The following is a 12,094-nucleotide window of genomic DNA, read 5'->3' on the forward strand; positions in this document are numbered from 1 at the left end:
TTATTATATCTCCTCGATATCTGTAGATAACAAAGAAGGTGAGAGCATTTTTTCTTTATTTTTTTTTTTTTTTGTGGTTACGCAGCCCGCCGGGCAGGAAGAAGAAATGATAAAAAAATTTTATTTTTGGCATCTGCGATGAGAAAGAAGTTGGTTGAAAGAACGATAACTGTTTGTCAGACCGTCTTGTTGCAACAGAAACCATGTCTGACTCCGAGGAAACCCGCGTGGTTAAGAAGCGGAAGTTGGAAGATAATCCTGTCGCTTCTGACGATGCTGAACAGAAGGATGTCGAAGAAATTGTTGAGATCAACGGTGAAAAACCAAAGAGACCACCAGCAAAAGTCTATCCTTTCACATTAGATACTTTCCAGAGAGACGCGATTGACTGTATTGAAAATGATAGATCTGTCCTTGTGGCTGCCCATACCTCGGCAGGTAAAACTGTGGTGGCAGAGTACGCCATTGCTCAATCTCTTCGAGACAAACAAAGAGTGATCTATACTTCTCCAATTAAAGCGTTATCGAATCAAAAATACAGAGAATTATCAGCAGAATTCGGCGATGTCGGGCTTATGACTGGTGATGTGACCATTAACCCTGACGCCGGGTGTCTTGTCATGACCACCGAAATTTTGAGATCGATGTTGTACAGAGGTTCCGAAGTGATGCGTGAAGTTGCCTGGGTAATTTTCGATGAGGTTCATTATATGAGAGATAAGGAAAGAGGGGTTGTTTGGGAAGAAACCATCATCTTATTACCTGACAAGGTCCATTATGTTTTCTTGTCTGCCACCATTCCTAACGGTAAAGAATTTGCCGATTGGATCGCCAAAATCCACAACCAAGAATGTCGTATTGTTTACACCGATTATAGACCTACTCCGTTACAGCATTACTTGTTTCCAGCTAATGGCGATGGGATTCATTTGGTTGTTGATGAAAAGGGGGTTTTCAGAGAGGAAAACTTCCAGAAAGCAATGGCAGCAATTAGTGATAAAACCGGCGATGACCCAGGATCAGTCAATGGTAGAAACAATAAGAAGGGTCAAAGTTTTAAAGGCAATAAACAAGGAGGCTCCTCGGATATCTACAAGATTGTGAAGATGGTTTGGATGAAGAAGTACAACCCAGTGATTGTTTTCTCTTTCTCCAAGAGAGACTGTGAGTCTTTGGCTCTCAAAATGTCCAAATTGGATTTCAACAACGATGAAGAAAAAGATACTTTGGGGAAAATTTTCAATAATGCTATCAGCATTTTGCCAGAAAGTGATCAAGGATTGCCACAAATTAAAAATATTTTACCATTATTGAAAAGAGGTATTGGTATCCATCATTCGGGTTTATTACCAATTCTTAAAGAAATTATCGAAATTCTTTTCCAAGAAGGGTTACTCAAGGTTTTATTTGCTACAGAAACATTTTCTATTGGGTTGAATATGCCTGCCAAAACTGTGGTCTTCACCTCCGTCCGTAAATGGGACGGTAATGGTTTTAGATGGGTGAGTGGCGGTGAATATATTCAAATGAGTGGTAGAGCTGGTAGAAGAGGGATTGATGATCGTGGGATTGTTATTATGATGATCGACGAAAAGATGGAACCTCAAGTTGCCAAAGGTATGGTGAAAGGTGTTAGTGATAGATTGGATTCGGCGTTCCATTTAGGTTATAACATGATTTTGAATTTGATGAGAGTCGAAGGTATCTCTCCAGAATATTTGCTTGAAAATTCCTTTTATCAGTTCCAAAGTGTTACTGCGGTCCCAGAAATGGAAAAAACGTTAGAAACTAAAGAAGACGAACTTGCCAACTTCCACATTGCTGACGAGGCATCGATAAAAGAATATTACGAATTGAGAAATAATTTGAATAATTATAATAAGGATATGGTCGAAGTTCTCACCCATCCTTCTAATGTTTTGAATTTCTTGCAAAACGGGAGATTGATAAAAGTGAAAATTCCAAACAACGCCAACCCTGAAGAACCATTTGAGTATGGTTGGGGTGCGGTCACTAATTTCAACAAGCGGGTTAATAAGAGAAATCCAAGTCAAACTTACCCAGATCACGAATCATATATTGTGGAAGTTTTGATCACCAAAATGTTTGCTGACTCCCCATCAAACTTAATTAAATTGTTCAATCCTAATTTGCCAATGGGGATTAGACCTGTCAAACAAGGTGAAGAATCGAAATGTGAAATTATTCCAATTACCTTGAATTCCATCGAAGCGATTTCCAAAGTCCGTATTTATTTGCCTAGTGATTTCAAGTCCACCAGTCAAAAGAGAACTGTCGGTAAAAGCATCAACGAAGTGAGCAAAAGATTCCCAGATGGTATTCCATTATTAGACCCAATTGAAGATATGAAAATTGACGATAAAAGTTTCAAGATGTTGATCAAGAAAATTGAAGTATTGGAATCCAAATTGCATTCCAACTCTTTGGCCAACGCAATCAATTTACAAAGCTTGTACGATGAATATTGTCAGAAGATTAAACTTGAACAATCCATCAAAACTTTGAAGAAACAAATCACCGAATCGAAATCGATCGTTCAATTGGACGATTTAAAGCATCGTAAAAGAGTTTTGAGAAGATTGGGGTTCACCACTCAATCGGACGTCATCGAATTGAAAGGACGTGTTGCTTGTGACATTTCCACCGGGGATGAATTATTGATCACCGAATTAATCTTCAATGGTAATTTCAACGACTTGACCGCCAGTCAGTGTGCCGCATTATTGTCGTGTTTTGTATTTGAAGAACGATCAAAGGAGGTTCCAAGATTGAGACCAGAATTATCTGAACCACTTAAAGCGATGCAGGAGATTGCCCTCAAGATTGCCAAGGTGTCTAAGGATTGCAAGATTACCATCGTTGAAAAGGATTATGTCGAGTCTTTCAGATCGGAATTGATGGAAGTGGTATACTCGTGGTGTAATGGAGCAACTTTTACTCAGATTTGTAAAATGACCGATGTTTACGAAGGTAGTTTGATTAGAATGTTCAAGAGATTGGAAGAAATGATTAAGCAAATGATTGATGCTGCAAAGACTATTGGAAATGCCGACTTGGAGAAGAAGATGGACAAAGCGTTGGAGTTGGTACATAGAGATATTGTCAGCTCTGGTTCTTTGTATTTGTGAGTTGTATATCTATTCTTTTTCAAAGTGTATTTTTTATTATTATTATTTATTTTTTGCATAGTTTCATTTTGGAAATTAATTATTACTTGTAGATTATTTTTTTGAACAACCAAGCAATTTTTTTTTTCAATTTTGTGGACGACATTTGCCAGATATTGGCATTTCTTGGCTGCTTTGAAAAAATGATAGCGATTAGGACATTTCCAATACCTCATTAACCCAGTATGGGATTCCTCATTCCTGATGCCAAGAATATGTCTTCATTGAGTTTGGTTGGCAGAGGAATTTTTGCAATTATACGGGGGAACAGGATAATGTGAACAACAGAGGGACAAAAAAAAACTATTTATAACCTTTTGACGTATGGTTCTTGCTATTTCTGTTGCTGCTATTATTCTTGGGGATCGTTTTCAAGCCCGGTTATCCCTCATTCCTTCGTCATTTATGGGGCGTTCATGCGTGGTTGACACGGCGAAAATTCTGAACATGCCAAAACCATTCTTGTCAGCAGTTATCCTCGCATTCCATGAAAAAGACTGCTAATAGATAAACACGATGTCAGCAAAATGTTAGCATTAGCAACGTGGTACAATGCAAGGCATCTGCCTGTTATTGTTAATTGGATAAGAATTGCAAATATTTTACATATATATGTATATATATATATATCCACGACACGCATCTTTTATAGGCCATCAGAAACTTAAAAAAATATCATCAATAACAACAACACAATCATCAAACAAACAAACAAAAACAAAAAAAAATTCCTTTTATAAAAACATAAATTATGAAACTCGCCGCTTGTCTTTCCATTCTTAATACTTTGCTTGCAATCTCCCAAGCTGCTCCAATCAACGAAAAAAGATCGGATGTAACCGACGCTTCCCTTGGGTTGAACGCTGCTGGCTGGTTTACCAAGTACGGTTATCCAGGCCCAATTCCTCAAGATAACTTATTGGTTAGAGACGCGTACGTCACCGCCCCAAATTACTACACCAGAAACCCATACTGGTCTGTCGAACACATCAACGCCGACGCCATCAAAGTTAGCGGCGACATCAGTAGAGACAAGTCAACTTTCCGTGAAGACACCGATGTTCCAGAATATTTCAGATCAAAACTCGCTGACTATAAGAGATCGGGTTACGACAGAGGTCACCAAGCACCAGCCGGGGATGTTCAGTTCGCACAAGACGCTTTGGATCAAACCTTCTACTTGTCGAACATGTGTCCTCAAGTTGGTGTTGGTTTCAACAGAAACTACTGGGCCTGGACTGAAGAATTCGGAAGAAACATGACTGGTAGCTACGATTCCGTGAGAATCTTGACTGGTCCATTGTACTTGCCAACCCAAGGTGACGACGGTAACTACTACATCGACTACAAGGTGATTGGTAACCCACCAAATGTCCATGTTCCAACCCATTTCTTTAAAGTGATCATTGGTGAAGACTCTCAAGGGGACTCTGTCGATGGTGCCGCTTTTGTGTTGCCAAACGAATACATCTCTGAATCCACTCCATTGACCAACTGGCAAACCTCGTTCCAAAACTTGACTAGTATGTCTGGTTTGGAAATCTTGACTAATGTCACTGAAGGCGTTACCGTTAATAACTTGTGTGACAAGGTTGAATGTCGTATTATTACCTACTCTCACACCCGTTACAACCCTTGATTTGTCTTTTTAGTTTTTCAATCATTCTTTTTTCAATTCTCACGAGGTGTTTCGATTCTTCTCATTCATTTTTTCGAATAATTTTCCATTCGTTCTCTGCTTTTTTTTTTTTTTCGCTCTAATATGCTTTTTTTTTCAATTCTTATTTTTGGTGGAATATCTGTTGATCAGAAATTGCCACTATTTAATCAATCAATTTATTATTCTGTTTCGTTGTTCTACTTACAAGACTGTAAAGCAAAGCTCATACGCTCTCCAAAACAAAAACAAAAACAAAAACTCAGCCAAATTAAGAATTATCCTTTGACCAAAGTCAACAAGTCATAGCGATGTATCCAAAAAATATTTTCGTATAATGAATAAGATATAACAGCCTATTCATTGGCTCAGCTCATTATTAACACTTTTTAGTCCAGTTTCAGCTTTAACCATTTGCAGTAATTAACGAGAGAGGAAAAAAAAAAAGAAAATTTTTTTGTAAAGTGTATGCCTGAAACCTGAGTTGCAGATGATCTTCCATAATAATTAATTAATTAATTGCTGCGTCTAAAAAAAAAAAAAAGATGCGGTGTTGATCTCTCTGGAGATACCAGCATCGCCACTACCTACAGTAGAATGAATATCTTCCTGGAAAAGGTTTTTCAAAGTTTTTTGTCTCACATCACACACATAGGTCCCCAGAGGATTCCTGTGTGTGTCTCGTTCTTCTCAAAGGTGATAAAATGGTGCGTAGTATTACGTTTATTGTGTGTGTGCGGGCGTCTTCTTGTCTTACCCCCGGTTTCTTTTTTAGAAAAGCTACCCAAAGCTCATTCATATTATATATTTCGAATTCTTCTCTACCAAGCTGTAAGATAATGATAATAATATTATAGAAGGTTTATGTATTAAGAATCGTAAATACATCGTTATTCTTCTAAGACGAAGCGAATGGAAATATGTGATATGGGTAATAATAAATTGAGAGAGGAGGGGGAAGGGGAAGGGGAAGGGTGATCATATATATAATGTGGTAAAACACATTAGAAAGTTAGTGAAGCGAAGAAAAATTAAAAAATAGCAAACAAAAATCTAATAAGCTCCAAGAGAAAATGTGTTATCAAGCTATAATGTTGATTGATGTAGTCATCACCATCATCAGTAAAAGTAAACGCAGAAACAAAACATATAACCAAAGAGAAGACGAAAAGAAAAGAAAAGAAAAGAAAAGAAACTAAAACAGAACAAAAAACCAATAAACGGGGCCGTGCACAGTTTATGAAAAAATCAGAACCATCTTTGAGGGTTTGGAGATGAAATGTGAGGAACAATAGATTCAACTTCGTCACCAAGAGTTTGGATTTCATCGATTTCACTGATGGTCATGATTTCTGACATGGTATCATTGCCAAACACCATGGCGGCAACATCCCGATTATTTTGATTGAATGAATTAGAACTGTTGGATACCAACGATTGATAAGACATTCTTCTGGCAATTGATGGATCCTGGTAAACTGGGTTAATCAACACTTGACCAGTATGCACTTGTTGGGTTTCTGGAGCAATGACCCCATGTTCAGCCACTGGCAAAATAATATCACCATCCTTGCTTGACACGAAGCTTAATCCCTTTTTATTCTTGTAAACCTTGTATCCGACCAAAAGAACACTGATATAAACCGCAGCAGAAACCCCAGATGTTGTACCAACAACTCCTAACTTGGAATTAGCAGGAACATCGGTGTTTTGAACAGAATCGAAAGAGCCAGTCGATGAAGATGTCAACCCGTCAGAACCACCACTGACATAAACGTCGGTTGAACCACCGCTGGAAGAACTACTACTGGAACTACTACTGCTGATAGAAGAAGATTCCAACCCGGTCAATGGAATATTGATATCAATCAATTGAGCCAAACTGTTTTCGGTAGCATCGGTATTGAAGTAAATCTTGGAGTATGGGGTTTGAATGTCTTCATTCAAGATGTCAACCCAGTCCTTTGGGAAGTAGACTTCAGCGACAGTAACAATGTAATCTAAATCAGAAGATTGGAATGGAACCAACTGCTTAACGGCAACGCTAGAATCATCACTAATAGCATAAGTCAAAACACCTGGCAAGTATTGGAAGATTTGTGCAGAAGCCAAAGAATGAGACACCACAAATGGATAATTCAAACTAGACTTGAACCCAATGGTGATAAGGGTGTAATTATCAGTCACGGAGACTTGGGTAGCTGGGGTAATAGCATTTGGCAATTGAGGTGTCGAAGTCTTAGTACTGGTACTTGAAGAAGAAACGGTACTTGAATAAGCAGTATCATCGGTGGTTGAAGAGGAGGTGGCAGTGACCATAGTAGTTGGCAACCAGTCGCTAGAACTGGTTTTCGTTTTCCCGACACCAGCGCTATTAAGAACACTGAAGACACTACTAAGACTGGCAACAACGGCACTATCCAAAGAAGTAGAAGACGAAGCTGCAGATGCCAATTCACTGGTCAACTTGGAGAAATCGCTCATGGTGGTCATATCAGAGTAATCACTAGAGGCAGCACTGAACATGGAAGATAATTTACTTTCGATTTCCGAAGTTGGCATGGAAGTAACTGAAGCAGTAACTGAAACAGTGCCAGACAAAGCACCAGTGGTGGTAGAAGATACACCAGTGGTAGAAGCAATAGTAAGAGAACCATGAACTCCAGAAGAGGTGGATTCTGCCAAAATTGAAGATTCTGAAGAAACCTCATCGGTAGCAATTTTCGAAGTAGCAGAAACAGAAAGGGTCCCAGATGATGTCAAAGAAGCTGAACTCTCAGTTGTTGTCATTGGAGCCAATGTGGTTGGGCCACTGGTGGTATCAGAAGAAACAATAACGGAACCGGTGGTTTTCACAGCTTCACTGATCAGCAGAGATGATTTGGTAGAGACCAACTCAGAAACAGAACTGGTAACGGACTCAGAAGTGCCAACTGAAGTTGGGAGAGAATTTGTGGAAGCAGAAACAGATACTGAAGAAGCAGAAACAGACTCTGATGAAGCAGTAGTGGTTAGCTTATCAGAGGCAGTAGTGGTTGGTTCAACAGAAGCAGTAGTGGTTGGCTTAGCAGAAGCAGTAGTGGTTGGCTTAGCAGAAGTAGTAGTGGTTGGTTCAACAGAAGCAGTAGTGGTTGGTTCAACAGAAGCAGTAGTGGTTGGTTCAACAGAAGCAGTAGTGGTTGGTTCAACAGAAGAATGTTCAGAAATAGATGAAGAAACCAAAGAAGAACTGGTTGTCGCTATAACTGTAGGATATTCAGAAGTACTGGTAGTCGCAGCACTAGTAGCTGCAGCACTGGTAGTTGCAATAACAGCTGCTGAGTAGGATTTTGAGGATTTTGATGTGGCGACATATTCACTAGATGCACTAGTCAGTTCAGTGGTAGACTCTATTGAAGATGATACGTAGGTATCAGAGGTTGCATATGTCACTTTATAGGCGTATGAGGAAGTAGAGGTTGTGACATCTGAAGATGTGGCTGCAACAGCTACACTAGTGGAACTGGTAGTTTCAATGGCAGACAGCTCGAACTCGGCGCTACTGGCGGATGTCGCGTAAGTGGTGGTTTTTGCAGTAGTAGAGTCAGTGGTAGTGTCATGCCAATCCCACTGAGCACTAGAGGTGGTGGTGGTGGTGGTGGAAGATCCAGGGCTTTCGGCAGCCAGAGTTGTAGGGATATCAACAGCTTGTGATGAGGTGGTGACAACTGCAGCCTCTGTAGAGGAGGGGGAAGAAGAAGAAGAAGAAGAGCTGGCTTCGATAGTGGAGGCAGCTACAAAGCTGGCTACTTGTTCGCTGACGATCGCTGAGGTGATTGTCAGGTACTTGACGGTAGTCACAGTTGTTTTTCTTTTCCCTTTTCCCTTTGTGCTTTCTTCTGTGTAAGGAGACAGGTAAGTGGTATAACCAATGGTTACTTCTGTGGTTGAGTAGTCGTATTGGGTTGTATCTAAAGTGGTGCCTGATGAAGGAGTGTGATATCCAGTACTTGATGTTTGCTGTGCAAGAGATACCGGACTGATTGTAATTGTCAGATTCGTGTATCCCCCAAATGAAGATGATACTGCTGCAGCGGCTGAACTAGCGGCTGATGCTTCTGAAGAGGCAACAGAGGCAACAGCGTCAGCGTCCGAAGAGGCAACAGAGGCAACAGCGGCAGCGCCTGAGCTAGCATCCGAGGCTATGTCTGAGGCAATAACTGAAATAGCATTTGTGCCGGTTGTTGAAGTTTCTGATGATTGGGTGGTGACCACAGCAGCAGTTGTTGTGTCAGTAGAAGTAACATCTGAACTAGTATCTGTGGTGGCTGCTAATGAAGTCACTGAGTCGTATGAGGAGTAAGTATCTTTAGCTTGAGCCAAAGCCAAAGATATCAACCAAAGTAGCTGAAGTTTCAACATGGTTGATTATTGGTAGTGACAAATCTGTATGATAATATTATAAATATATATATATATTATGTATATATATATACATATATATTGTAATATATTATATTATATAATACTATACTATACTATAGTTTTATCAACGTATGTGTGTATACGGGGATCGGAATACCAGATGACAACAGTTGGGCAGAGTGAGAGAGAATTAGAAAGGTCTGGACATGATGAGATAATAGCGGATATATATTGTAGGGAGAATATTAGGGATACTGGTTCTAATTGGGGATTGTCGACCAAAAGCGGGAGGTGCAGATGGTTGGAACTTTAGTCTGGCGCACTAACGCAGATAGTGGTGTTAGAAGCGTTTTGTGACCAAAATGAAAGGAGATAGAGAGGCAGTTTTTCCCAGGTCATATCTGAGTATACCGGTATTCTTGTTGACGATATATGGTGTTACCAAAAAAGGGCTGGAAAGTTTAGCCACCAGGTGTCGCCAGTTGTCATTGCCATTGGGTGGTTGTGGGGCGAATTGGGTTTTCACGTCTCATACGGTGTGTAATTCTAATTTTCATGTTGTTTTTTTAGTGCGTTTGAAGAATGTCGAACCAATGCGCGCTCACTTACAATTCCCAAATAGGCACACCTCGGGCAAGAGATAAGCTCATTTAATGGTCTGGTCTGATCAGTGTTGTTAACGTCAAACACCACAAGCAGAATTAAAAGTTCTGAAACACTGAGTTTTGCGTATTGGTCGTGAGGTCTCACCTCGTAATACACATTCATTTACTTACTTAGTTCTCCCGTTCGCCGATGGGATGGAATGGTACCGACAATCATTTTAAAATAGAGATATAACAATAGCCATACTACTTACACAACAGCAATTAAAAGTAGCGTCCCGGCCTAACTGTCAAAGAACATCGCAACAATAACCGCACTATTATATATATAATAGCAAAGCTGTTTACATCTCCTTTTTTGTATCACTAATGATCGTATCATCATATGTGTAATAATATTATTAAGTCCTAGCGATGCCATTACAATACAACGTTTTTTTTTTGTTTTTTCTTTTTTGATTATCTGATTTTTTTTTTTTTGGAGTTAGGTTGGGTCTTCTGACTCTCTTACATAACCTCTAACAACCCAGCAATTTCTGCCCACGTCTTTAATTTTTGATCACTTACTCTAAAAGTAAAGCATAATCCTCTGGTAATATTCCCAGATATTGTCAAGTGAGTGGTATTTCTGGTCGTTATCAGGGCGCGTATTATTCTAGTAGTGATGGTCTGTCTGTCTTGCTGTTGTTGTCAACATCAATGAAAATTTGTCGTCGTTTTTGATTTCTTGTGTTTTGTTTTGTTTTTTCCCATTTTTTGTAATTTCATCATTTTTTTTTTTAGGCTGATGGCGGTATTATTTTGACATGTTACGATGATGATGATGATGATACGACAAGATAAAATTGAAGATTTTTGTCTTGTCCAATCATTGTGGTACTGTTTCTTTCACACTATAGTAATTATTCCTAGTTTGCAAGTGCCATTTATTTTTTTTGCAATGATCATTAACAAACCACATAGGGCAGTTTTTAGACCGGCTAGTGCTACTGTTGTTGGTGCTAACCTAAACCCAGGCCCACTAGCGCTGCATCTTTGCCTAACTTGTGGGTGTCGATTGCCATCATGAAACCCGCCAGATTGGGTCTCAGAGGCACGTGGCTGCAACGTAACATTTAGCCGGTGCGGTGCGGTGGGGGGCACCCATCCATCTCATCTCATCTCATCTCATCTCATCTCATCTCCTATTGCGAAGCAAAGCATATGATAGCAAGGTGTTGGTTTTCATTTCCTTTTACCATTGTGGCGTTGTGGTCTGTGTTATCCAAATATTCTATAGTTGGCACTGGTTGACACGACGCATTGCTGTCTCCCTCCCCCCACCCCCTTGAAACATGCCAAATTATCAATTGATAAAATTATACTATTACAAATCAAAAATGGCTAAATAAAATAGATAATTTGGCAATTATATGAGTTAGTCTGGTTTGTTTGTTTTTTTTTCTCTAGGATGCTTTTTTTAAAACAAAGAAAGCAAACTAGAGGCAAATCTTATTTTTTTTCACATCATTTACTGTTTTACGCCATCACTTCTTCGGATTATTCTCGGGACACGCACTAGGAGCGTCGTTTAACGTCAAACCAAATTCTCAATGAATATGGGTACTGACAGTGATGCTTTGGGAAGTCTGGGAAATCAAAATCCCTTGGTTCATGATCTTCAATCATCAGAGAGTGTGACATTCAAACAAATGAGTAGGTAACTGTAAAGCAATGATTGCCATCACTATCGTCTAGACTGTAGAAAAGTAATGAAAAACTAGCAATATTTGTCATTTCAGAACACAAATCCTTATCCAATATTAAGTGTGTTCAACGCGCGCCCCATATTGAAAGCAAATTATAATCTATTACATAAGATATCATTTTTGTCTGTTGTTTGTCTTCTTATTGTATCTTTTGAAGGTGCAACACTGCAGTAATAGTGATCATAGTGGGTTTTACTGATAAATTATTCCAGAATTTCACGTTTTTACGCAGAATAAAGGATCATTCTTAGCTGATATCAACTGTATTGTATTTTGAACTATTAGACTTATTACATAACAAGATACTGAAAAAAAAATGATTCTTTGTGGTAGTAATCATTTCCGTACTACTTTTCCATAGTGATTATAGAAATATGCCTCATCGTTGACGCGTCTCACAATTCCCCATAATACATTGGCTAAGATTTTTCTTGAATTCAAGACCACAATGTTGAAGAAAGCCAAAAGAAAAATGAGTCAACCATCATAATT

General features: G+C 39.2%; 3 protein-coding genes across 3 annotated transcripts; 2 read left to right on the plus strand and 1 right to left on the minus strand. All coding sequences in view use genetic code 12, as the record gives it.

The window, feature by feature from the left end:
* Positions 1-203: 203 nt before the first annotated feature.
* On the plus strand, positions 204-3,149 carry MTR4 (ATP-dependent RNA helicase MTR4; the record flags this gene model as incomplete). Its single annotated transcript, XM_064996693.1, has 1 exon — positions 204-3,149. The coding sequence occupies one exon, from the start codon at positions 204-206 to the stop codon at positions 3,147-3,149; it is 2,946 nt and encodes a 981-aa protein (XP_064852765.1).
* Positions 3,150-3,939: 790 nt separating this feature from the next.
* Positions 3,940-4,827, plus strand: DASC09_030950 (DNA/RNA non-specific endonuclease; the record flags this gene model as incomplete). The annotated part of the gene is made up of 1 exon (XM_064996694.1): positions 3,940-4,827. One exon carries the CDS (start codon positions 3,940-3,942, stop codon positions 4,825-4,827), a length of 888 nt encoding a protein of 295 aa, XP_064852766.1.
* A 1,266-nt stretch (positions 4,828-6,093) lies between these two features.
* On the minus strand, positions 6,094-9,246 carry DASC09_030960 (Msb2 protein; the record flags this gene model as incomplete). Its single annotated transcript, XM_064996695.1, has 1 exon — positions 6,094-9,246. One exon carries the CDS (start codon positions 9,244-9,246, stop codon positions 6,094-6,096), a length of 3,153 nt encoding a protein of 1,050 aa, XP_064852767.1.
* Between the last annotated feature and the right edge of the window lie 2,848 nt (positions 9,247-12,094).

The sequence above is a fragment of the Saccharomycopsis crataegensis genome (genome assembly GCF_037102585.1).
Source record: "Saccharomycopsis crataegensis DNA, jcf7180000000084, whole genome shotgun sequence".
NCBI lineage: Eukaryota > Fungi > Ascomycota > Saccharomycetes > Ascoideales > Saccharomycopsidaceae > Saccharomycopsis > Saccharomycopsis crataegensis.